Here is a 27,496-nt window from a genome sequence, read left to right on the forward strand (position 1 = left end):
TCAGTGTTGAAATCTTTGCTGTTTGTAATATATATAAGTGATTTGGAGGAAAATGTAACCGGTTCGATTAGTAAGTTTGCTGATGACACAAAGGTTGGTGGAATTGCAGATAGTGATGAGGACCATCAGATAATACTGCAGGATATCGATCAGTTGGTGACTTGGGAAGAGAGATGGCAGATGGAGTTTAATCCGGAAAATTATGAGGTAATGCATTTTGGAAGGTCTAATCCAGATAGAAAATATATAGTAAACGGCAGAACCTTAAGACTATTGATAGGAAGAAGGATCTGGGTGTACAGGGTCACAGGTCACTGAAAGTAGCAATGCTGGTACAGAAGGTAGTCAACAAGGCATACGGCATGCTTGCCTTCATGGGATAGGGCACTGAGGTTAAAAGTTGGCAGGTAATGTTGCAGCTCTGTAGAACCTTAGCTAGGCTGCATTTGGAATATTGGATTCAATTCTGGTCACTACACTACCAGAACGATGTGGTGTACAGAAAAGATTTAGTAGAATGTTGCCCGGTACAGAGGGCATTAGCAATATGGAGAGGTTGGACAAACTTTGGTTGTTTTCACTGGAACGACAGAGGTTGAGGGGTGGGTGTAGGTGGGGAAATAGGGAGGGAAATAGGTCATTGACCTGACAGAGGTCTACAAGATTATGAAGGACATGGACAGAGTGGACAGTCAGAAGCTTTTTCCCATGGGGAAGAATCAGTTACTAGGGGGCATAGGCTTAAGGTGCGAGAGGCAAGGTTTAAAAGGTGATGGACGAGGCAAGTTTTTTTTAAAACACAGAGGATGGTGGGTGCCTGGAACCCACTGCTGGGGGAGGTAGTGGAAGCAGATACTTCTGTGACTTTTAAAGGGCATCTTGACAAATGCAATAATAGGATGGGAATAGTGGGAATATGATCCCTGGAACGGGAGGGAGTTTTAGTTGTGACAGGCAGCATTTCAATGCAGGCTTGGAGTGCCAAAGGGCCTGTTCCTGTGCTGTAATGTTCTTTATAACAAAGTGTGGAGCTGGATGAACACAGCAGGCCAAGCAGCATCTCAGGAGCACAAAAGCTGACCTTTCGGGCCTAGACCCTTCAGAGAGGGGGATGGGGAGACAGAACTGGAATAGATAGGGAGAGAGGGGGAGGTGGACCGAAGATGGAGAGAAAACAAGATAGGTAGAGAGGAGTTGGGGAGGTAGGGAGGGGATAGGTCAGTCCAGGGAAGATGGACAGGTCAAGGAGGCGGGATGAGGTGGTAGGTAGGAAATGGAGGTGCGGCTTGAGGTGGGAGGAACGGATGGGTGAGAGGAAGAACAGGTTAGGGAAGCAGAGACAGGCTGGGATGGTTTTGGGATGCAGTGGGGGAGGGGACGAGCTGGGCTGGTTTTATGATGCAGTAGGGGAAGGGGAGATTTTGAAGCTTGTGAAGTCGATTCCTCCCACTTCCTACAGACAAAAGGGGTGGCCATGGGTACCTGCACGGGCCCAAGTTATGCCTGCCTCTTTGTAGGTTACGTGGAACAGTCCCTCTTCCACACCTACACAGGCCCCAAACCCCACCTCTTCCTCCGTTACATTGATGACTGTATCGGCGCCACCTCTTGCTCCCCAGAGGAGCTCGAACAGTTCATCCACTTTACCAACACCTTCCACCCCAACCTCAAGTTCACCTGGGCCATCTCCAACACATCCTGCACCTTCCTGGACCTCTCAGTCTCCATATCAGGTAACCAGCTAGAAACTCATGTCCATTTCAAGCCCACTGACTCCCACAGCTACCTAGAATACACCTCCTCCCACCCACCCTCCTGCAAAAATTCCATCCCCTATTCCCAATTCCACCGCCTCCGCCGCATCTGCTCCCAGGATGAGGCATTCCACTCCCGCACATCCCAGATGTCCATGTTCTTCTAGGACCGCAACTTTCCCCCCGCAGTGGTCGAGAACACCCTTGACCGCGTCTCCCGCATTTCCGCAACACATCCCTCACACCCTGCCCCTGCCACAACCGCCCCCAGAGGATCCCCCTCGTCCTCACATACCACCCCACCAACCTCCGGATACAATGCATCATCCTCCGACACTTCCGCCATCTACAATCCGACCCCACCACCCAAGCCATTTTTCCATCCCCATCCTTGTCTGCCTTCAGGAGAGACCACTCTCTCCGTGATTCCCTTGTCCGCTTCACACTCCCCTCCAACCCCACCACAGCCGGCACCTTTCCCTGCAACCGCAGGAAGTGTTACACTTGCCCCCACACCTCCTCCCTCACCCCCATCCCAGGCCCCAGGATGACCTTCCATATCAAACAGATGTTCACCTGCACATCTGCCAATGTGGTATATTGTATCCATTTCACCCGGTGTGGCTTCCTCTGCATTGGGGAAATCAAGCGGAGGCTTGGGGAACCGCTTTGCAGAACACCTCTGCTCGGTTCGCAACAAACAACTGCACCTCCCAGTCGCGAACCATTTCAACTCCCCCTCCCATTCCTCAGATGACACGTCCATCATGGGCCTCCTGCAGTGCCACAATGATGCCACCCGAAGGTTGCAGGAACAGCAACGCAACTCATATTCCGCTTGGGAACCCTGCAGCCCAATGGTATCAATGTGGACTTCACAAGCTTTAAAATCTCCCCTTCCCCTACTGCATCCCAAAACCAGCCCCATTCTTCCTCTCCCCCCACTGCATCACAAAACCAGCTCAGCTCGTCCCCTCCCCCCACTGCATCCCAAAACCAGCCCAGCCTGTCTCTGCTTCCCTAACCTGTTCTTCCTCTCACCCATCCCTTCCTCCCACCTCAAGCCACACCTCCATTTCCTACCTACTAACCTCATCCCGCCTCCTTGACCTGTCCATTTTCCCTGGACTGACTTATCCCCTCCCTACCTCCCCACCTGTACTCTCCTTTCTACCTATCTTGTTTTCCCTCCATTTTCGGTCCGCCTCCCTCTCTCTCCCTATTTATTCCAGTTCCCTCTCCCCAATCCCCTCTCTGATGAAGCGTCTAGGCCCGAAACGTCAGCTTTTGTGCTCCTGAGATGCTGCTTGGCCTGCTGTGTTTATCCAGCTACACACTTTGTTATCTTGGATTCTCCAGCATCTGCAGTTCCCCTTATCACTGTAATGTTCTTTGTTCTTTCTCTTTGTTTTATTGTAATAGTAAAAGACCCTCTCAAAGTTAGCAAATAAACCTTCCTTTAATTATGTCAACAATTGATCATTAAGCTCCAAAGCAAGTAACATCCTACATATTTACAGCACAAGAGCCTTCAACCTATTGCACCTGTGCCAGCTCTTGTAACTAATTGGATAGTTACCATGTGCCCAGAGCTGTGCCTCATTTGTGGCAGGGTTGTAGAAACATGAATTGCACAACAAAAGTACTGACAAAAGTTATAAATGTTCTCATTCACTTTCAATAAACAGTATTGTTTTAATGAAAATCAAGATTAACTTTGTAAAGCTTTATAATAGGATATCAAATTATCTCTTTATTCTCAAAATTGTTTGTGATATTAGTAATGTTTGACATGTTGAAAGAACACTCCTTTGTCCACTGTTTTAGTTTGTTTATTTTTAATGGACAATTGACTCTGCTGAAATCGGACACAGGAAAACATCATATCAGAATGACTGATTCCTTATAACAATTCTATCTTACATCTGTCTGAATGGTTAACAATAAGATGATCACATGGATTAGAAGGTAAAACAGAATCTAGAAAGTAATTTGTGGATTAGCACCCTTTTAGAGAACCTGAATGCCCATGAAGCATTGGACAGTAACGTATAAAAGGACACCCCTGAATTAGCCATAGTACTTTGTTTCTTAGCCTGTCTTAGGAATTGGTGAAAGGGATGGTTGGAATCTGATGACAGATGGAAGAGCACTCACCATTATTATTAGTAATATTGAACCTATAATCTGGAATAAGAACCATCACTGCTCGTTTCAGATGGTTTACTGATGAGTCCTAGAGGACCTGTGGTCTGCAAATAAAAAGGAGGTTGCATGGTTGTTTGCATCTGGCACACAGCATCATGAACTCACCCTGATTGAACTTACAGTCTTTTCACTTGTTCAGGGAAGCAGTTCAAAACCAGCTGACAGAGGAAGAAGAAAGAACTCATATGAAAGGAAAGTGCAAAGATACGGCGCAAAGAAAGCTCTTGGATCAATGGTAAAATGCAATGAGATTTTCAAACTTCTTTTTATGCTTAAGAATCATGCAAAAAATATAATCTGATGTCTCAGTGTTCATTTAAACAAGAGGAATCCTCATTGAGAAGTTAATTCACCAAAAAAGCATTCTTCAGACTCTGTCAGGTTCTTTGTCGTCACACTGGGAATAAATATTCCATTTCTTGGGTTTCCTTGGTCGATCATCTGGTTCAGTTGTTTTCTTTAGAGACGGAGGCTTCCTTTGAGTAAGAGAAACATTCTGTCACTCATATATTCAAGCACAATTTCTCCATTCAAACTACAGCTGTGCTTTTGTTCAGCAACACCGGTTGTATTCACTGTGCCATTGTAATTTTCAGCTTCACTGCAACTCTACAATGAACCAAATGTATGCTTTGCACATTAAATGTTCCTTGCGACTGTATCCCTCCCTCTCTCAGGTTTTGTAACAGACCAGCAATAGCTCACAATATTGTAGTTCTAACACAATCCTTTCAGTATTGAAAAGAAAAGACTGCTGTGTTCTATAATCAAGCAACACTCCTACCTAATAGGTGGGGTACAGTCAAGTAGTGCTCCATGTTGATGCACCTATACTTCTTCCTGCTGTACTGCGTGCAAACAATGGTTATGTTCCTCCTGGTTTTATTATGACACCTCCTCACTATACTGAAGTCAAAGAGTTGCATCCATCCCTGCAACTGTGCAACACTACATGTGCTAGCTATCAAAGGTCAGCAGCAGCCACCAAGCAGTTCTCCTGCAGCCATTACTATCCCGGGTCCTGCTACAGACTGCAGGAACAAGAAACTCAGGTTCTACATTAATGAAACATATGGCCTCTATGTAAATAAATGTAAGTGATTGTCTGACTGCGTTTTCAAAAATTTGCTAACATAGTGAAAGGCAATGCCTTCATAATGTATCTTAATGATATCTATTTCAGATATGGCTGCCTGGGATTCAAGTAGGAGAAACATCAATGTACTGAAATCATAAATAGTTGAATGCGGCCAACTGCAGAATGGAATTAATTATGGACAGACTGGCAAGGAGAGTACCTACCAATGTCTTGTGGCATAAACTAATAATGCACAGAATCATGAAGGGTCAGTGCATTATCGTATAAAGTAATAATGCACTGTGGCAATTAAGCCAAAGCATTATACAAGGGAGAATCATTGAAGCGTGACAGTTTCTCCAGGAGGTGTATTTTTAAATCAGGATTCTCATATACTGATGGCCTGCTATTTGCTTTGCCTTTCAGAGAGCTGCTAAACAAAAGTCAGCCACATAGGTTCAGTGATGGAGAAAAATGTCAAAGAGCAGTCAAAAGAAAGCGGACAGTTCTGAACTTCCCACCCAGTTTCAGAAAACAAGACACTGACAGTTAGGCTATATTTTTTGTGAAAAAACCCTTATGCTTCAAATACTACCCTTCCTTCCCTGAATGTGTACACTCTTGCAGGAGTATAGTTTCACGAGTGCAGGTGGTGGAACAGTTTATTGAAGTGGCTTAAATAGTAAATGTCAGACTTGAAAGCGTCAGGGTCAAAGCTATGCCTTAATCTGCCCCCTCTGCATACCATCGCTTTCAAGTAACACCCACAGATAAGAGTTGGGAGTGGTCAAACCCTCCTCTCTTAAACTAGAGGTATCGAGGTCAACTGTGGGATATTTACATAACCAAAGCATGTGGTGTAATGATCTAAGTATTTACCTTAGGAACCTCTTTATTCTACCCACTTCAGTCTCAGACTAGGTAAATGTATTAATCCACTGGGTCACCAGGGAGATATTGATGTACTGGGTATATTATGTATCTGTCCTGTTGTTCAGAAACATGACAGAATAAAGTCACAACTGCAACTGCCATGTCACAGTATTGAAGATCTCCACTGCCCAAGTGCCAGGGTGCAGCGAACTTTAAACACCATATATCAATAACTACTGTAGCTTTATTTTGTCAACACTTAATCCAATGTTCTTCTTCAACACTTACAAAAGGTGTTCGTTCACCAAATTTGCTCCAGAATGTCATGTTAACTTGGTTCTTGTGGCCTGTTCTTTCATCAAAACAATGACAGCTGTTGAACGGTGGACTATACAGGTGAAGGCTAACTGCACCTTCTGTATGACTCACGTTTTCCACCCGGTGCAGGCCGATGGTATCTGTGATTTGGGGGAAGGATCATACATCAGTTAATTCATTGGAGTGACTTTCTAACTTGCTAATTTATTTCTCTCCTCTATGCAACAGGGCTATGGGCATCAGCTGTCTTTGGCAACCCATGCATGAGTGACAGCCGATTGCTTCATTACAATATTTAATTCAATTCTGACATTTCAGGCAATCACCTGGTACCTGCGAAATTACACTTTGAAGCAGAACTACTGGTTTGTGATTGGATGTATTAACCTCAACTGATTTTTCTTCTCTGAAGCCCATGCCACTGTTTTGAGCACCTCTGCTAACCTAGCTTGGTCACAAAATCTCATATTTCAAAAACTGAAATGTATACCCAAATGACCAGTCAACAGGACTTTAAAGTAGGACGTGAAAGGGAAGGGTAAAACTTCAAGAAGCATAATAGCCAATGGGGAACAAGGCAGTAGATTAACATCTGTGGGGGTGGATTCAACTGCATCAAAAAGTATAAAAAATGTGAAGAGAAAGGAGAACTCAGGAGAGGTTATTAAAGTCTCTAGAACACAAAATAGGACAAGAGTGTTTGGAAAGGGTTAGAAATCTAACTAAAAGCACATTGGACAAAGAGATGACAATGAGAAGAGGGACAGTAAATACAGGACTGAAGGTGCTATATCTGAAAGCATGCAGTATACGAAATAAGATAAGTAAACTTGTGGCACAGATTGAATTTGGCAGGTATGATGTGGTGGGCATCACGGAGACTCGGCTGCAAGGGGGATCAGGACTAGGAGCTAAATATCCAAGGATACACAACCTATCTAAAAGACAGGCAGGTGAGCAGAGGGGGTGGGGTTGCTTTATTAGTATAATGGCAAGAAATGATGTAGGATCAGATGATGTAGAATTAAATGGATAGAATTGGGAAACTGCAAAGGTTAAAAAGCCATAATGGGAGTTACGTATAGGGCTCCAAACAGTAGTTGAGAATGGGGCATAAGTTACACCAGGAGATAGAAAAGGCAAGGTTACAGTGATTGTGGAGGATTTCAGAATACAGATGAACTGGAAGAACAGGTCAGTAGTGGATTGCAAGAACAGGAATTTGTGGAATGCCTGTGAGATGGCTTTTTGGAACAGTTTGTGGTGGAGTCAACTTTATACATTAATGATCTAGATGAAAGAACTGAGGGCTTTCTAACTAAGTTTGCAGATGATACAAAGATAGCTAGAGGGACAGATAGTCTTGAGGAGATGGGGAACCTGCAGGAGGATTTGGACAGGTTAGGAGAGTGGGCAAAGAAGTGGCAGTTGAATACAAAGTGGGAAATGTGAGGTCATGCATTTTAGCAGGAAGAATAGAGACATAGACTATTTTCTAAATGGGAAGAAAATTCAGAAATCTAAATGCAAAGAGACTTGGGAGTCCGAGTTCAGGATTCTCTTAAAGTGAACTTGCAGGCTGAGTTGGTAGTTAGGAAGGCAAATACAATGTTGGGGTTTATTTTGAAAGGACTAGAATATAAAAGCAGGGATGTACTTATGAGGCTTTATAAGGATGTGGTTGGACCACATTTAGAATATTGTGAGCAATTCTGGGTCTCATATCTTAGGATGGATGTACTGGCCCTGGAGCCGGTCCAGAGGACGTTCGTGAGTATGATCCCAGGAATGAAAGACTAACATATGAGGAACGTTTGAGGACTCTGGGTCTGTACTCGATGGAGTTTATAAGTATTGGGGCAGGGGGGGGGAATCTAATTGAAACTTGCAGAATACTGAAAGGCCTAGATAGGGCCTGTTGGGAAGATGTTTCCATTAGTAGAGACTAGGACACAAAGGAGCAGCCTTAGAGTACATGGAAGACCCTTTAAAACAAAGATCAGGAGAACTTCTTCAGCCAGAGAGTGGTGAATCTATGGAATCCATTGCCAGAGAAGGCTGTGGAGGCCAGGTCATTGCATATATTGAAGAGAGAAGCAGAGAGGTTCTTGACTGTTAAGGGGGCCAAATGTTACGGTGAGAAGGCATGAGAATGAGGTTGAGAAACTTATCAACAATGTTTGAATGACAGAGTAGATGGGCCAAATGGCCTAACTTCTGCTCCTGTGTCTTATCGTCTTCATCTAACTTCAATAAATATAAATTCAGTAAACCAAAAATACCTGTTATTCATGTAGTTACTATTTGTTGAATCTAGCTTTGTTCCAATTTTTCCCACAAGATGGTGATTGCAGTTCCAAACTAATCGATTTATTGTAAAGCACTTTGGAATGCACTGAGGTCATGTGAAAGTTATATATTAATGCAAGTTCCTTGCTTTGAAGATAAAGTTATTGCAGTCCATTCTTTGTGAAAAAAATTCCAATTGTTCAACCCTAACTTTTTCACACTGTGTCTAAATAGACTTTAGGGAAGTATTTTATACTTGTAAATAGTTTATCAAGCCAAGAAATCTAAAAATGTTACAATAGAATTGTTGTTGATAACATTGGAAATTAGTCAAACGTGAGAATTCTTTCTATAGTTACTAGACAATGTAAACTCCTCCATGACATTTCTTTTCATCTATGTCATCTAGCATCAGTTATTCTTCTCAGAAATGTCTTTCATTCTTTGTTGCACTACATTTATCTTACATTCTGTGCTTGTATTTTTCAGATGTGGTTTACACAATATTGTCCCTTACAGGAGCCAAAGGTGTAATTGGTACCATTTCAAATAACAGCTTAAATTATGTTTGTAGGAGTAAAGCTTAATAGCAATATTAATTGAGAGGTTACACTGTTATGTTAACACTGCCACCAAAATAATGTCATATGAAAATTTATGTTTTATGAATTTTAGCCAAAGTTTACTAAGACCATATTCCATATTGCATTAGTGTTCCACTAATAATTATTTCAATATTAGTACATCTGAACATGATATATGAACACATAGACATACAACTCTTCTTTTGTAATCTATTATTGGGTATTCATTTTACCCCTATAGAAAAGGGCCACATAACAATCCATATGTTTGCTCTGTTAAACATTGCTATATTCTTAAACATCCAATTTAACAAGTCATATTCACTTCTGTTTGAAACAGTCAATGTTTAATTTCAGTTGTGTTAGTTATGCAATTTTGCAATTCAAATTAATTTGAGTTGTCTCCAGTATTGTTGATTGCTACTACTATTAGGTTACTGCAAACAAAGTGCTTTACATGGGTAATCCTTTGAATTATCTATTCCTTTGTACTACACAAATACCTAGACTAGTCAAATTGAGCAGTGAAAGTAGTAAGCGATAACAAAGTGTAGAGGTGGATGAACACAGCAGGCCAAGCTGCATCAGAGGAGCAGGAAAGCTGACATTTCAGGTCTGGACCCTTCTTCAGAAATTTCTGAAGAAGGGTCCAGACCCGGAGTTTCAGCTTTCCTGCTCCTCTGATGCTGCATGGCCTGCTGTGTTCATCCAGCTCTAGATTTTCTGAGCTCAGAATCTCCAGCATCAGTAGTTCCTACTATAAGTGAAAGCAGTAAGAATGTTTGTTACGAGCATGATGTTGGAACCACCATTGTATGGTATCTGCTAGGTTTGATCCAACTTAGGATGGATACATGACTTTACTGAGGAGAACTTTACCATTGATGTAGGTGCACTGATTTTCGAGGAAGGTTTTCTCCCATTTCTTGGTCAGCTCCTGATTCTTGTGATTGCCATCTGGCCAATTATACAGTGTTTCTTTCAGCTGCCCTTGTAGTATCTTCAGGAAGCAATGTGAATTGGCATGGTCATGGATACTGCTGCAGAGTAACCAGACAAAGACACTCAAACAAATGATAAACAAAATAAGAGTTTATAAAGGACAGATCAGAGAATATTAGCTGGAGTGGTTTACGTTTCAACTGAAAACAAGGAGCTCCCCAAATGCTATTGAGTGAAGTCAATGTTCAGGTCAGTGCTGCGACACATAGGTACAACAGGTCCAAAATACTTAAAATTTTTGCTGATCAAATCCAAAGTGAGCATTGGAGTTACTATATGGTCTTAGTAAACTTTGTAAAATTCATACAAGCTTTTGCTGCTGACATTTAACCAGTGATTGAGTCTGGAAAGACTGCTCGTGTGGGCACTGACTGAGAATATGATTGGTGTCAGACCTTAAACCTCAATTCTAAAAGCCTCAGGAGGGCTTTTACAAGAAGAAAGGAGGGAGAAAATTGTGCTTGAAAAAAATGAGGATGCAAAACATTGTGAAGAGTATTCTATTGAGACCTGTTAACTTTAGCTTATACTTCCAGAATAAGTGGTGGTCAAACCAGCTAGGTGACAGTAGAAATTTGGTTTGGAGCCTTGTATGCATGTGGATCAGCTGTGTTCCCAGATCAATGCAGATTAAAGTACCGCTGTGCCAAATATGAAAATATTTGGTACATTGGAAATTTGCAAAATGGAGATGGGGACACTAGTCATGATGTTTCAGGACAAAGGCCAAAATTCAAATTAGTTTGAAAATATTTGTCATTGGAGTTTGCAAGTAGTTTAATACAGTCACACCACAACAATGGCTGTAGAGCAATTCATGAATTCAGGTTTATTTTGTCCTTTTGATTGAAAAAGTCAGAAGCATGGTCAGGTCAGGCAACATCTGTTTAATGAGGGATCACTGAACTTGAAACACTGTTTTTCTCTCTACAGATGCTGTCAGACCTGCTGTGTTTCTCCAGCAATTTCTGTTTTTGTTTCAGATTTCCAGCATCCTCAGATTTTTATAAGTGGTTAATTTGATTTACCAGATTACTGTCCCCACCCCTCCCCCACAAAATCCCAGGAGTTTCATTGCTGGGAACCACACCTTTTCATATGAATTACCTTAACTAAGTAATTTTCTTTAATGGACCACAGAATTAATCACCAAGTGTTCTACTACATTTTGACATTGTTCTTGCACTTTCGGCTCACTGATAATTCATCTTTTAATTTCTCTTTCCAAGTAAATAATCAACCTTTTTCCTCAGTAATGATGTTGTACTGCTGAAATATTAAGTGTTGGAATAAAACAATTAAAGAAGAAATGGTGTCACTCAATTTAAAATTATATTTCTCTTTACATTTCATCCCCGAATGATTTCTCATCTATTCTCATTCTTCTGGTCAGTGTAAGATTTAGAGTTTAATTATTTCTAGCTTGTTATTAAATTATGTTTCCCAGCAGCTTTGAATAAATTATTTTAGAAGCCAACATAGTCTTGCTAATTTTAAAAACTTCCAGCACCACTTCTGCAAAGGGCAGGAGAACCATCCCTGTAATTCAAAGCATAGGTGAAATTTCCATTGAAGTGGACATTAACAGGGTAGCTGCTGTGCTGGGGGATGGAGTTCTATTAGCAGCCAGGCTTGGGTAGGAAAGCTGTAAATCGGAAGAGCCCTGTGATGTCTTGGAAGATAGAGAGCTGCTGATCAAGGTTTCAGGAGGGAGGTAGGAGATACGTGCAGTCAAGTAGAGTGCCGTGTTTTTGCTTCTTTTATTATGTTTGTAACCTCTAGTTTATCTGCTTGAGGGTCCATATGGCCAAAGCCTGGTCCCAATTCTTACATTATTAAAACTAACCTCTGACCAAATTTGCATCTTTGCATCAAAGTGTCCTTTGACTGTGTGAAGCATCTTGAAATTCAAAAGATACTAGATAAATTAAAATTCTTGTTGCTTGTGTCACTGTTTTCCTTAATCTACCCAACATTATTATTAGAGCAGTCACTCCAAGAACTGTAGACATTAAAGAAGGCCCATCACCTTCTTTTCAAAGCAACCAAGGAAGGGCAGAGTGGATGTTGGGAAGATGCTTCCATTGGTAGGAGAGATTAGGACCCGAGGGCACAGCCTTAGAGTAAAGGAAAGACCTTTTTAGAACGGAGATAAGGAGAAACTTCTTCAGCCAGACCGTGGTAAATCTATGAAATTCACTGCACAGAAGGCTGTGGAACCCAGATCACTGAGTACGTTTAAGACTGGGATAGCTTCTTGATTATCAAGAGAATCAAGGGTTATGGGGAGAAAGCAGGAGAATGGGGTTGAGGAACTTATCAGCTATGATTGAATGGTGGAGCAGACTTGGACTGAATGGCCTAATTTCTGCTCCTATGACTTATGATCTTATGGCATGAAATAAGACATGTCAATCACATTCTAATTCCTGTAAATGATGGCGTATGAGATGACCCTATATTTCAGTCCCCAAAAATTACATTTTCGTACATATACAATGTATAAGTCAACTTCCTTTTCATTCATGGCATGCTATACCTGGATCAGTATTCAGCTCAGTTTTCTCCCCACACATATACATTTACTTATATTTTGCCAGGTTATAAGCTTATCTATCTTGGAAGACACTATGGCCTATGTTGCAAAGGTATGTTGGAGTTTAAATCATGTTGAGTGTTTGTATGAGAAGTAAATGATGTTTTAACATTGTGACCACTCACACTTGATTCACTTTTTGACCCCTATATTTGAAGGGATTTTGGAGGCAGTAATGGTCACTTTATATCTTCACATCTAAAGGTAACTGCCTGAAAGAAAAATCTGTCTCTCCAGTACGAAAGGCATAAAAATATTGGAAGGAAAGTAGCCGACGATACAATGTAACGTGACAGGCACAATATGGAAGCATGTGTTTACTCTGGGAGCTTAATACAAAAATTACAGGTCACAATGGCTAGATGATAGGAAAAAAATTGATACAGAGTTTAGAAATTTAGAATCCAAATGTGTGTTACACTAAAACATTGCCATGCCAAACTTGTGATAATGTAACACACTGCAAATTTAAAGGGAGGTGAGGAAGAGAAAACTGATTCCTTGTAAAGTTAGATTCACGTTAAGTCATGATGTTTTAGGATGTGAATTTATCAATTGGTCTATTTATCCTTCACTTGACAGATGTTTCAGTTAGTGTTGCACCATAATAATGGCTGTAGAATAATTAATGAATTGATGTCTGGTTTTCAAATAAAACAAAAATAATCATTGACTTGATTCATCAGATTGATTCCCACAGAGTCTCATCTTACCCCGTGGATTTAATTTTCCATAATAATTACATGAACTATGTGTGTAATGGAAAATATTGCTGAAGATGTCAAAGAAAAGCACAAAGTGCTGAAGAAACCCAGCAGTTCTGGCAATATCCACAGAGACAGAAACATAGTAAACCCTAAGTCTAATCTCACACTTGATCTTTATCCAAATAATGTTGTTGATGTTGCTGAAATATTGAGCCTTATGGTAATACATTTTAAAGAAAAGTAACTGCATAATGATGACACAATGTGGAGCTAGAGGAACACAGTAGGCCAGGCAGCTTCAGAGGAGCAGGAAAGCTGATGTTTCGGGTCGGGACCCTTCTTCAGAAATAATAAACTGCATAACAATGATGTTTTATCATTGGCTTCAATGTTAAAATTACATTTACTTGGCCAGCTGCTGGACAGGACGCGGAGTCTACATGATGCAGATGTCAGGGCTTCCATGTGGCCATGCTTCTCGGCTGATTTAAGCACCACCCATGTTCTTTCTCAGATAAGAAGGTGCAAAGCTGGATGAACACAGCAGGCCAAGCAGCATCAGAGGAGCAGGAAAGATGATGTTTCGGGCCTAGACCCTTCTTCAGAAAGACTCTAGGCCTAAAACGTCAGCTTTCCTGCTCCTCTGATGTTGCTTGGCCTGCTGTGTTCATCCAGCTCTGCACCTTGTTATCTCAGATTCTCCAGCATCTGCAGTTCCTACTACCTCATGTTCTTTCTTACCTCCCTTTAATTATCATGGGCAATTATCCTGTAAATCAGTGCTTTCCAATTTTTTTTCCACTGTGACCCCATTTTGAGGTTTGGAACTTGTGAGAACCCCTTGTGAAAATTGGGAAAGTTGTGACCTCTCAGATAGGCACAGCTGTTCTAACTCATTCCAAGCTTGGGACCCTTCTTCAGAGGATGAGGCCTCGGGAACCTACAGCCAAATGGCCAAAACATGGAATTTATCAGGTTTAAAATCTCCCCAACCCCAGCCTCATCCCATGTCCAACCCTCCCTCTCATCCCTGCCTCTTTGACCTGACACAACCTGTCCATCTCTCTCCCATCTATCCGCCCCTGCCATCCAACTGACCAATCCCCACCACTCCCAACCTGCACTCACCTATCACCATCCCACCTACCTTCCCAGCCCTACCCCTCCTCTTCCGCTGTTTATTTCTGAGCTACCTTCCCCCTCCCCATTTCTAAAGAAGGGTCCCAACCTGAAGTCATTTCAGAGATAGTAGGAACTGCAGATGCTGGAGAATCGGAGACAACAAGGTGTAGGGCCGGATGAGCACAGCAGGCCAAGCAGCATCAGAGGAGCAGGAAGGCTAACACTGTTTGGCCTGCTGTGTTCATCTTGTTGTCCCAACCTGAAATGTCAACTTTCCTGTTCCTGTGATGCTGCATGGCCTGCTGTGTTCTTCCAGCTCCACACTATTATGTCACTAATGAGCACTGCCAGGCCCACTTGCAAACATTTACATCTCATCAGTGCCTAATCTTTCCTCATTTAAATGCAATTTGATATCTCCTACTCATCAGGGAGAAATTAATTGGCAGCAATTCCCCAGATAGTAAAATATTACTAAAATGTAGGGTATGCAGGGTAGTTTGATCTTTGAATCAGAAAATTGGCCCACAAAGTTGTGCTGACCTAAGGCCCTGTACTGTGATGTACTGTTCTATGTTCTGTGTTCCAGATGAAAGTCAGAGTTGTTATCTGGTGGCTGTACCTCATCATTTGCTCCACTAAGTCTGACCTGGACAGCCATCCCCAGAATATAAGGGCTTGTTCCATGAGCAGCACCTGTCAGCAACCACCCATCCAAGGTGGTTGACTTTGGGACACGCACCAGCCTCACCATATCATCATGGCACACATGACAATTCACAAATTTAATACTGACTTGAACTTTGGAGAACATTCATACCTTGCATTGTAATGCTGCTGCCAGGCCATTTTATGTACAGGGACAAGCGGTCATCTCATTGCATTGGAGCATGGTACATTTCCAGGCTTTTAGCTTGCATCTTTAGTGCTTCTCACTTTATGCCCAATTGCATGCGCTCAGCATCTCTGCCATGCCTCATGGTCTTTCTGTCTTGCCTTTTAGCATAGACAGAAAGGCAAATAGTTTGTTGAGGTGCAGGCAGTCATCAGTCAAGTGATGGCTATGTTGGCAATGCACAATGCCAATCTCACACCTACAGCATGTGCCAGCAGCCTATTCAGCAAACACACTTCGTGCGCTTTAACCAAATGGCCATGTCTCAAAATTGAACAGTCAATGTTATGAGAACTGTCTTCAGGTGAGGAAGAATGATTAAAGTCAGCCAAGGATGTTGCCTCACTTCAGTCCAGGGTCTTGATATGGTCAGTCAGCCATGTAACGTGTCTAGGGTCAGAGGTCCATACAATAAAAAAAAATCAGGGAATGGGCCACAGCCAGTCATGCAATTCCATGTCTCGGGATTGGCAGCAAGTTAGTCAAGGAGCTGCACACAGAGTTAAGTTAGGAACCACCAGTCAGGGTTCTCTTTCCACATTGGTCAGAGGGCTGGGCCACAGTCCTTCCAGGAAGTTTATTAACTGAAAAATAATGTTATCAGGAGCCTTTGCTGCTGGGGTTGATAGGGAAGTCAATAGTGGGGACTGGAGGTACCTGTCAACAAATTGGGTGCCAACTAGCCTCTGTTGGCAAATCTTCCCACACTGCAACTGTGAAAGACAATTTACAGCTGGAAGTGATTGATCTGCTGTATTGCTGGGATTTAAATATGGTGCTGGTGGCAGCAATCCTAGAAGGTCCTGGCCATAAGGATTTCCGCTGCTCGGGAGCACAACAACAGTGCCATAGAAATATTGTTCCAACATAAGGAAGAAGTGAGCATCATAAAACTGAATGAAAGAATTTGCTCACATTCATAGAAAGAAATCCTCCATGAAATTCCCCAAAGTTGACATTTAGCTGATGCTTTGGTAAAACTCTGCCTGTGTCACCTTCAGTGTCACTGATACAAAATCATGGAACTCCCTTTTTCACAGCACTATGTACTTACACCTAACAACTTCAGCAAATTCAAAAAGGCAGCTCACACCACTTTCTCCAGATCAGTTAGGGTCAGGCAATAAATGTCTCCCTCATAACATCACAGCCACAAACAAATATACATATTTTAAAAATTTGTTTAGATTCCACACAAAGATGGATAGATATAGGCTCAGGTTATTTCGAGACAAATATTGAATTTAAAAACTGATTTATTTTTCGCTGGGATCTTTTAGTATTGTTGCCAAATGGCTGCTCAACAGTTCATGAACTGAGGTCCATTATGTTTTTCTGATTGAATAGTCAGCAATGGTGGTCAACTTATCTTTTGAGATTGGCATCCATGGAGTTCCTTTTTATTCCGTGGATTTGCAACAATCACACTAACAACTATAAATGGACCTCAAAGCCAAAGCCAATCACCTGGTGCTCCAATTAGATTAGACATTGTCCTTACACTTTCAACCTCATTGATAATTGATCATATGATTTCCTGTTGTAAAAACAGCACTTATCTTTTGTTGTGTAATGTTGTTAATGTTGCTGAGATATTGAGTCTTACAATAATATTATTAACAGACAGATAGATCCGTAGTTGTAAAGTTTTGTTGTTAGCTGTGATTTTATGCCCTAATTTAAGAAATTAAGGTGGCTAACAGTTGGAAGGCTGACAAATTGCTGGTCTACTGCCTTGCTAGACCCCATAGATAATTTAGGCTAATAACCTAGCTGATACTCAATTGCCTCCGAATAAATAGAATGGTCATTGTTGATGTGTCTCGAGCCTATGGTAAACTTTGAATTATGTGATTGCCAATGGGGCTCATTGCACATATCAATTTTTACCTTACATAAAATAAAAGTAAACACATGTAAAGCTCATTCATTGTTGGGTCAATTTACATAACACTGGATCAAGCCAAATTCAGTGTTTAATGTCATTAACCAAAAATACAGCTTAGCAGTTTGTTCAACAGGAGTTAACACATTGAGAATTCATTGCAGCAATGCAACTTTACGTATAGACTGCACATTTATTTTGCTACATTATAAAAGGACAGTGGTATACAAGATAAAATAACATCACAATTCTGTTGATAAAAAGTTGCACTCCTGTAAAACTTTTGATTACTGATGTTAAGTTCTGGACGAGTTCAAAGTTTAATTGCTTTTAAAAGTCCGATGTCCAAATCCCAACCCCAGTGGTCTTTTATTGTTATTGTGGATTTTACTTATCCAAACAATTTGTCTTTTCATTTTATTTAAAAGAAAGAAAGAAATTTGCATTCTGATATGTAAGGTATGACAGAGAAAAAATAAATTTAGTGAATGTTATATAGGACCTGATTTTGACACTCAAAACCACCCACTTGCAGAGGGTTGAAATTGGGCCCTGTGGCTCTGACTTAATTAGATGGAGTGAGGAAATGCAGATCATCAGCCAAACAAACTTGACAAGATTAGAGATGTAGAGACCCTGCCAATCTTAACATCAGGGCCTTATTACAATATTGTGGGGCTGCCTCCTATCTTGCAAGCAGGTGGGAGAACTAGGGCCAGGAAGCAGCAGTAGGATCCCAGAGGATGGGTATTCAGTGGAAACAGTTCTGGCTGTCTAGGAGACTGTCATAAAAGATAACTTGCCAACTGTCAGATTGAAAATATATATTTGGGCAATGGGTGCCTGACCTGGGGAATGGAGTTCAAAAGTGAAAATTGGCTAAAATAAACTCTACAGAATTTCAGCATGAATTCCCCCTGATTTTCCTCACCTGCCATGTCCTTCACCCCAGCAAAGAATCATCAAGTTGAACCTTCCATTTCCATGGTCCACAAGATTGCGAGTGTATCTGCAAAAAATAAAAGATCAGTTTATAGTAAACAGATTACTATAAATATTCATAAATTAGGAAAGCAGTGAACGGTTTGGCCCCTTAAACTATTTCTTTTAATTAAAAAATTCAAGCAAATGAGCTTCAATGGCTGGGCCAGCAGTTACTTTTAAGAAAGTGCCTTCTTGAACGGCTGCAGTGCATTTGACAGAGTACACCCACAACACTGTTATGGAGTGAGTTCCAGGATTTTTATCCCACAGCAGTGAAGGAATGGCAATACATTTCCAAGTCAAATGGTACTTTGTGGACAGTACATCCAGCTGCTAGAGAGTCTTGGTGGTGGAGGGACTAAAGGTTTGTAGATTTGGTGTCAATCAAGTGGGCTGTTTTGTCATGGATTCTGTCAAAGTTTTTTAAGTGTTGTTGAAACGGCACTCAGTGAAGTGGGGAGTATTCCATCACACTTTTAATGTGCCTGTAGACAGTGGACAGGCTTCAGGGTGTCAGGAGGTAAGTTGCTCATTGCAGGATTCCTAGCCTCTGAGCTGCTCTCAAAGTATTTATATTTTTGAGTATCTGGTCAGTGGTAGCCCAAGTGGGGTATTCATCAATAGTAATGCATTTTAATGTCATGGTTAGATTCTCTCATCAGAAACAGTCATTGCCTGGTACTTATGTGGCATGAATGATGGTTGTCATTTGTCAGCCTAAGCTGAGATATTGCCTGGATCTTGCAGCATCTGGGTACAGAGTGCTTCAGTCTGAGGATTTGTGAATGGTGCTGAACATTGCAATGAACATTTCCACTTCTGACCTTATGATGGAGAAAATGTGTTTGCTGAAGCAGTTAAAGGTAGTTTGACCTAGGAGAGTTGCTGGAGCTGAGACATTTGAATTCCGGCAATCAAAACTACATGCCCATAGTTTAAATATGTTTAGGCAGTGACTGGTTGAATTGAAGCCTCTACTTTCTTGTCTGCCCCCCTATAACTTTTGACATCTCCTGGTTAGTCAAGCATCTAACTCAGCCTTAAGAAAAAATGACTTGCCCTCCACTGCTGTGTACAGAAGAGAATCTGACAGAATACCGATCCTCTATGAGGAAAAAAAACTCATCTGCCTTAAATGGTAGTCTTCTAATTTTTAGACTGTGATCCCTATTTCATTAGGAAGTTAGTAAAACACACAGCTCCATCTCATATTTATGAGTTGCTTAACAGCTGTACTTATTAACCATTGCAGTTCAAATAGAGAGGATCCCATAGGACAAACTCACTGATCGAAGTTGCTGGTGGGAAACCTAATTTGAAAGGAGCCAGTTAGAGATTAGATTAGAAAATAGACACTTTGAGTCAGCTGGGAGTGAGTGATTTACTTAAACTAACATTTTTGCGCTTTATAATTCCTGGTGAAGTATTGTACAATTTAATAACGTGAAATGTTTGAATATATGCCTGTTCAAGATTTCGGGGCCACTGATGGGAATGAATCACACCACCTAAACAGTGACAGACTGAAATACTGAAATTTGCAGTACATACTCGACACTATGCATCACTTGCTGCTGACCTTGCTTCTGTATCCACAGATAGATTGGGATTAAAGCAGATTTTATTTATGTGAAGCTTAATAACAATCCTTCAGTAACACAGACAATCAACTCGTTCAAGTACTGAAATTCAAGGGCACCATTAAATAAGTGCTGAAATCACTGGGTCAACATTAAGTTACTTGCTGCGAGTACCAAGCATAGACACAAACACAAACCATTACATGGACATGGAAATCCAGCATGGTCATTCAGTTCCTGGAGATAACATTGTAGAATATTTTTACAGCAGCTTTGTAGACATGTTGTACACAGGTATCACAGAGACTGCTCCATTGAATTATTCTGCATCTCATGTCTTGGGTACACAGGAGGTAGCAGTGTTCAATATCATTATCTCTCATGCCCAATGCACATTAGAGCTATTATCATCCAGAATAACACTGCCAGATCCATGGCACCATGACTTTCATTTAATCCAAATCTTTGTTCTTCCCAATTGAAAAGTTGGAGTTTACAGAGCACTTGGCTGTTCCATCTGGAGACACCACTGCGCAGATTTAGACAGCAGCAGTCTAGGAGAATTGTAAACAGGAACTCTAGGTTCAAATGAGAGGGAAATGAGAGCTGGAAAAATGTAGGATTGACAAAATAGTAGGTAAGCATACAGCACCACCATATACAACATTGTCTGCACTTTTGACCCAGCTCCACCCCAGACCCACCCATCATGACCTACATTTTTAGTCTTATGTATTGTAGGTTTTACCAAAGAATACATATCTAACCTAAAAGTTCATTCCTCCTGGAAATTACTGATGAAAGCACTGCTTAAACTAATCTGCAAGTAGATTCCCATTATAGATAGAGTAAAGCCCTGACTGTTTGCACTCCTGATTTGTGGCAGACTGGAAATTGTAACACATCTCTGGAGATGCTTAGGGATGCTACTTGTTTTGGTTTCTGGGTCCTAGGAGTCAAGGTGAATGAGGCACATGCTTATGTTAGCATACCTTGGATTCCCACTAGACAGCTGGTGAGAGAAAAGATTTGAAAAAGTTGAAGCTGTCTTCATTTAAAGTAGCAAAAAGTGTATTTGAACTTCTGAAATCCTTCTCTTAAAGCAGGGCACTAATTTAAATGTTACAGGTTCTAAAATTTTTCACATCGTGACTGATTGGAAACGCATCTGCATACCCCACTTTTGTTACATTATTCTGGACACTAGAATCCAAGGACCTTCCTAGCAGTGCTCTGCAGAAAATAAAGGGCCATGCTGGATCCTACCAACTTTAGAGCCAAGGGCAATAGGTGCAGATTACAGCGAGCTTAATCAGAGCCCGACGTCACAACACAGAATCTTGGTACTGAGTGGAATCAATTTCTCAGCCTGTGAAACTACCAGCGTTTGAGAACATCATGATAAATCCTTTCTACCTCAATTTTAAAAAGTTATTATACTCAGTGTGGTTCTGTTATCTTGACAGTCTTTACACCAGGGAGAGGCACAAGAAATCTAGTATTGTATTAATCACTCCAATTAAAGAGGGAAAGAGAGCTTGAATAATTTTATCGTGGTGGTAAAGTTATAAAGATAAAGGTACATTTACATTTAAGTAAACAATACCAAAGTCAGTAGGTATAGAAAAGCAGCTATGTCAGTGTTTAGATTTTTCTTACAAGAGATGGGCCTGACATGGTTATGTATTTTGTGAGGAGCACATGGAAGAGACAAAAATAAATCCATTCCTGCACCAAGAAACTAAGGATTTTTTGAAAGTGACAATTCAGTGGTGCTGCTATTGATATTTAACTAATATTGAACAAAGTATGAAAGGATTCCATTAGTTGCCTGGTGCATAAGTTGTAGAAGATTTAACCTACCACTGACAATCACAGAGTATACATAGGCACAGAACGTCCATACCACCAGCCTTCCATCCAGTGCTTGAACAACAGGTTAGGACTCCTTAAAAGGTTAGTGTTCTGTTAGCACTGTCAAAAAAGGCAACTGTGGGAAGGCCATAATGTTCACAATCTGACCTTGATCAGGTCTGCCATAAATGTCCCTACTGAAAGTCAGATGACAGTACAGCATGAGGATGGCTTTGGACACAGCAGGTGGTGACGTGGGCAGGTTAGAATGAGTTGGTTGTGGGGGCAACGAACAGTCAGAAAGTGATTATGTGGTTTTAATTTGACTCACTTATATGTAGGCTGTTTTACTGGCTTTATCCATCATGAATATTTCACAGCACATCAAACACAGCCTCAAGAACGGAATGTACTGGCAAGAAATGAAGGTCTTTGTTTTCGAGGTCACCATGTAATATGACAAAAGAGTCCTTCATAACCTGTCTGCTCAGTTTTTGGCAAAACTCTCAAATTTTGCAACCAAAAAAGTGAAAAGCATATCCACTGAAGTGGAGATGCTGGATCTACGTATTGAATCAAGCTTGACTACCAGGCTGACAGCAGATCTAACATTTTGGCACATGGCGTGATAGTCAGAATTTAGGGCCTAAATATTGGTTGGAAGGAGTTAGTGAAGAAAAGCTCAATAGCATTCTTTTCACTATGAACTCAGAACATTGTTGGTTTAACCATCACAATAGGATGAAAATACATAATCTGACCTGTTATTGAAATGGTATCACATTAACCAAGCATCTTCTTTCACATAAGATAGTGAGACCTGCCAATGCTCGAGAGTCTGAGACAACAAGGTGTAGAGCTGGATGAACACAGCAGGCCGAGCAGCAGAGGAGGCTGACGTTTCGGGTCTGGACCCTTCTTCAGAACCGATACCTCAGCTTTCCTGCTCCTCTGATGCTGCTTGGCCTGCTGTGTTCATCCAGCTGTACATCTTGTTATCTCTTTTCTTTCACATGAATTGTTAAGGACCTGCCTACATGTTCATATGGAGGCAAAAAGTCACAAAAGTAATATTGAAGAAGATTGATTGATTGAGAAGAAGGCAAACAATTACGATTGTCATTTATCTCTTTAACAAATGCTGAAGTAGATCAGCTATTCATTGATTCTTATCATTGCTTGTGAATGCTTAGAAACTGTTTGTGCCATGTTTCTCTACAAAACGCAAAATCTGTACTTTAAAAGTAATTAATTGACTGTAAAATAATGTTTTTGGTGTACCTGAGCATTTAACACATCTTAAGTTCAAATTCTTTCTTACTGTTAGCTTTTTGGAAAAAGACATTTTCCTTCATGTGGTGATATTTCTGGAAGTCTGAGGGGCTTACAATGCATAGAACTGCACGGTGCTGTTCCAATGCTTCCCTGGGATTTCTGGTTGTTGCATCTTCTGCAGATGTTTGAGAGTTATCCTGCTGACAGATAACATGGTTTGTGTTCAGTCCCTCTAAAGCCTCAAGTAAGTGATTGAGTGAAGCTCATCAATTCTGTTACAATGTAGGCGACAGTCAGGGAAAACATTGTCAGTTTATAGCTCTTAAAAGTTCAAAGGAATTGTTGCTAGTTTCATAGGATGTGACGAGAGTAAAGTTCCCTCTTGTCAACAGTGCAAGTAGGGTATACTTGCTGCTCTGTTTTCCTCTCCAATTCCTATAATACCTTGTGAACAGGCTACAGTGTAAGGTGAATGTGTACTGATACTCTGGGATTAGCAATAATAAAATGACCAATTTAAACTTAAGAAAAACATTAAATCCAACAAAATTTTTTTTTGGACTCAACAGGGTGGTCAAGTATTTTTAATCATCTCATGTGTCCTTGCATTACCAAATGTTGGTGATACTTTATTTATAATTAACCAGATTTTTGGCAGAGTGTTCAACTTTATCTGCAGGGCTCTACTGGTCCCAGTCTGACAACGATCACTGCAGGTAGCAAGTGTGGACTATAAATTGTACATGGCAAAGAAGACTATGACCAGTTTAAAGACAATGCTAGGAATATTCTGCATTAGTCAGTTGACTTGTCCAGTTGTACAAATCTTCCTTTCAACATACTAATTGCTGTCTCAATGCTCATAGAAGTGCTCCTTGTGATCCAATGTTGTGATGTCAAGATCCAGGGAAATATTGGGTGACATTTGCCACCAAGTAGGTGTTTAAGGCAGCATCCTGCACACTGACATTAATGTTCAATTAATTACGTATATCATGTATGTCCATTGAGAGATATTTTTATTCAGTCACCTGTAGGACCAACATTTCCAGATGAACTGGATTCAGGGCTTTATTCAAACGCAAGTATACGGCATCCACTATCGTATCCCTACCAAGGTCTGTTGTAACACCCTCCAATAAAATCGACATGTTAGATTAGTAAGACCTTCCGTCTGTGAACCCATCTTTGTTTTACCATCTTGTTTTTATCCAGACAATTCATGTTCTTACATTTAAGAATGGTTTACATAACTTTACACACAATCTAAACCAAACCTGCTGGTCTCCAGCAGTGTCTTTTGCAAGCAGCAAATGCACAAAGACTGCTTACACATTTTCCCCTCCAAGATGCTCAACACAAACGCAAATTAAAAATGCTGGACATTTAAACAAACAGGTCACACACAGCAAAAGTAACACTTTTCCTACCTCTTATTAAATCGGAGTAACATTTGTCTCTCCAGCCTCCAGCACCTGTTCAATATAGTGATTTCTGGAATTTTATGCTAGAGTTTCTACAATTTCCTCCATTATTGCTTTGATTGTGTCTTATAAAATGTATTTATTTTGGATGTGAGTTTGCTCGCTGAGCTGGAAGGTTAGTTTTCAGACATTTTGTCACCATTCTAGGTAACATCATCAGTGAGCCTCCGACGAAGCGCTGGTGTTATGTCCTGCTTTCTATTTATCTGGCCAGGTTTCCTTGGGTTGGTGATGTCATTTCCTGTTCTTTTTCTCAGGGGGTGGTAGATTGGCTCCAAGTCAATGTGTTTGTTGTTGGAATTCCAGTTGGAATGCCATGCTTCTAGGAATTCCTAGAAGCATGGCATTCCAACAACAAACACATTGACTTGGAGCCAATCTACCACCCCCTGAGAAAAAGAACAGGAAATGACATCACCAACCCAAGGAAACCTGGCCAGATAAATAGAAAGCAGGACATAACACCAGCGCTTCGTCGGAGGCTCACTGATGATGTTACCTAGAATGGTGACAAAATGTCTGAAAACTAACCTTCCAGCTCAGCGAGCAAACTCACATCCAGAACCTCAACCTGAGCTACAAATCTTCAAACTCGCTAATGTACTTATTTATCTACATAATTCACCACACCTTCCTTGGCAACTACACTGGTAATTATGTGAATACAGTTACATGTCACCTCTAGAATACCCTTTAATTCCCACCTCAGGTCATACATCTCTTCCTTGTTAGAATCCAAAAATATTTTATTTAGCATTTTCACATTTTATGTAGGAACAGTTGTCATGCCCTCTGGTCCCAATCTAACTTTCACTCACTTTACTTTAAAATCACAAAAACAAATTTATAATTTTCAGTTTTAATTAGAACATATTAATTCAAAATGTTGACTTTTAATGCTTTTGTTTATTTTGTTACATGTATTATACATACATAAAAATAAATATTACTAACAGAGGAGCAATGGTGCTTAGCTTTTAGCCCCTTTGTAAGTGTATGACAAGCAAATTAGGTTTGATAAGCAATGAGAGAGCAAAACAATCTTCATCTTCTGTCATTTACCTCAAAAGATACAATGATACTTGCTTAACAGTATTTCAAAGCATAGAATTTGCATAGAACGACATGCCTGCTTGATAAACACTTATTGGAGAACCTACAACTTGGGTTCATAACCAATTCAGATAGATGACCATTTAACTGTCTCTTCCTGGTTAGAAATTGGTCAATTCCTAGGGCACACATTCACAATGCATGATGGTTGACATCAGAAAGCAAAAAATATCTGAGAGTTGGGATGCTGCGTCTTTGGAGTGGAAAAGAGGCAGCCTAATATTCCATGTCCAGCTCCCAGGAGTGCTTGATTCAAACTTACATGACCTAGTGCTACAGCTCTTTTTTGAGCAACAGAAAATGGACACAAAAATATCAATTTCTGTCTGATTATAGCATAAGTGAAGCAGTAAAGGGTGTCAAGGGGTTGAGACAACAATCGGATCAACTGAGATCTTACTGAATGGTGGAGCAGGGTTGAGAAACAGAAGCCAAATCCTCTTCCCAAGTCTGGTGTCCCTAATAGCAAAGCCCATCAGAATTGTGAAAATAAGCACAGTCATGATATTTTTCCCCCCTTTTCTTACTGACTGAATCTTTGATCTCATTGGCCACTGGGCTGTGTACCATGAACTTTACAGTTAACTTAGCAGTGTTTTAAAACTACTGCTACTGACTAAGAACCTCTAACTGAAAATTCCATGCATTTCTAAATAGTTAATCAGTTAGAAAAACTCTCTCCGTCTAGTTATTTGAAATTTTACACGCGCTGGTCAATATTGATCTGTGTCTTCTCAACAACTGTATCTGTGTATTTGTTAGAAAGGAAAGCGACATGGAAAGATTTATACTTAGCATTGCTTTTTCTTATATTAAGTTGGTGTATTTAGAAGCTAATGAGGTTAGTGGGGTGTGACAGGACACTATGAAATGGCACCCTAAGTACAAGTGGAACAGTTAGTATGGTCTAGAGTAGTATAAATCTTCAGGTAACATGAGCCGGATATCAGGTAGTTACAGGCGACTTCATGTGAAGTTAGTCTTACTAAATCAGAGAAGTGTCTTTTCTCTGAACAATGTAGGGAGCCAGTTTTTCTAAAACAAGAGACTGTATCTTGAGAAAATAACTAATTGACAGTAGAGGACATCTAGGAGATTGCAACACAAATGCAGTTTGTTTTCTTTTTATTGTCCATTGATGCTGGAAAGGCAATGCTCAGCTCCAATAGAGTAATACAGCAGGGAAAGAGGTTCTTTGGCCCATCATGTCCATGCTGGCCATCAAGATATCTACTCTAGTACTCTATCAGTACTTGATCCGGAGCTAAGTATGCTATGGCATTTCAAGTATTTGTCTAAAATACTTCTTAATTGTTTCAAAAGGTGTATGCCTCTACTACACTTCCCAGCAGCAGGTTCCAAATACCCCCTTCTGAGCGAAGGCGTAGGACTATTTCAGATGGTGACACAGTTACTCATGAGACTTGCAGTTCAGGTTAAAAAGACCATACAATATCATCTTCTGACTCATGTGTTTCACCTTGTTTTGGATGAACTGTTTAATATTTAAACAGGCTGAGTACACAATGAGGAAATTACAGTGGGGTTACTATAGTTAATGGAGAGCAATAACACAAACATTTCAAAAACAATCTTATGCAGTAAACAGATCTGCAGCAGGCTTGGAATCAACAACCCATCAGGAATTAAAAATTAATCCTCAAGTCATGGCTGCGAGCAGCAATGTAGAAAATCAGTGTGAGGCAAAAAAAATAGTATTTTTCCCTCAATTTCTTTGTATGCTTCTGCTTATAATAACTTATACAGCCTTAAACTTACTTTGGACCATACTATCAAACTAAATATTGCTCTGACATTACTTGGTTTCTTACTATATTAAGTTTTGAACTGCATTAAGCTGCATTTAAATCATACTTAAGGTGGCATCATTGTGT

At 40.6% G+C, this 27,496-nt stretch overlaps 1 protein-coding gene across 2 annotated transcripts in view; it reads right to left on the minus strand.

The window, feature by feature from the left end:
* Window positions 1-3,429: 3,429 nt before the first annotated feature.
* Window positions 3,430-27,496, minus strand: part of cdo1 (cysteine dioxygenase, type I) — a 34,896-nt gene continuing 10,829 nt past the window's right edge. For both annotated transcript variants that reach the window (XM_048560207.2, XM_059638544.1), the window contains exons 2-5: window positions 18,243-18,320; window positions 9,984-10,144; window positions 6,202-6,371; window positions 3,430-4,438 (exon numbers count right to left, since the gene is read on the minus strand). In XM_048560207.2, the coding sequence (XP_048416164.1) occupies window positions 4,409-4,438; window positions 6,202-6,371; window positions 9,984-10,144; window positions 18,243-18,320 (439 nt within the window). In that variant the 3' untranslated portion in view covers window positions 3,430-4,408. The remainder of the gene's footprint in view (window positions 4,439-6,201; window positions 6,372-9,983; window positions 10,145-18,242; window positions 18,321-27,496) is intronic.

Source organism: Stegostoma tigrinum, chromosome 30, assembly GCF_030684315.1.
Source record: "Stegostoma tigrinum isolate sSteTig4 chromosome 30, sSteTig4.hap1, whole genome shotgun sequence".
Taxonomy (NCBI): Eukaryota; Metazoa; Chordata; class Chondrichthyes; order Orectolobiformes; family Stegostomatidae; genus Stegostoma; species Stegostoma tigrinum.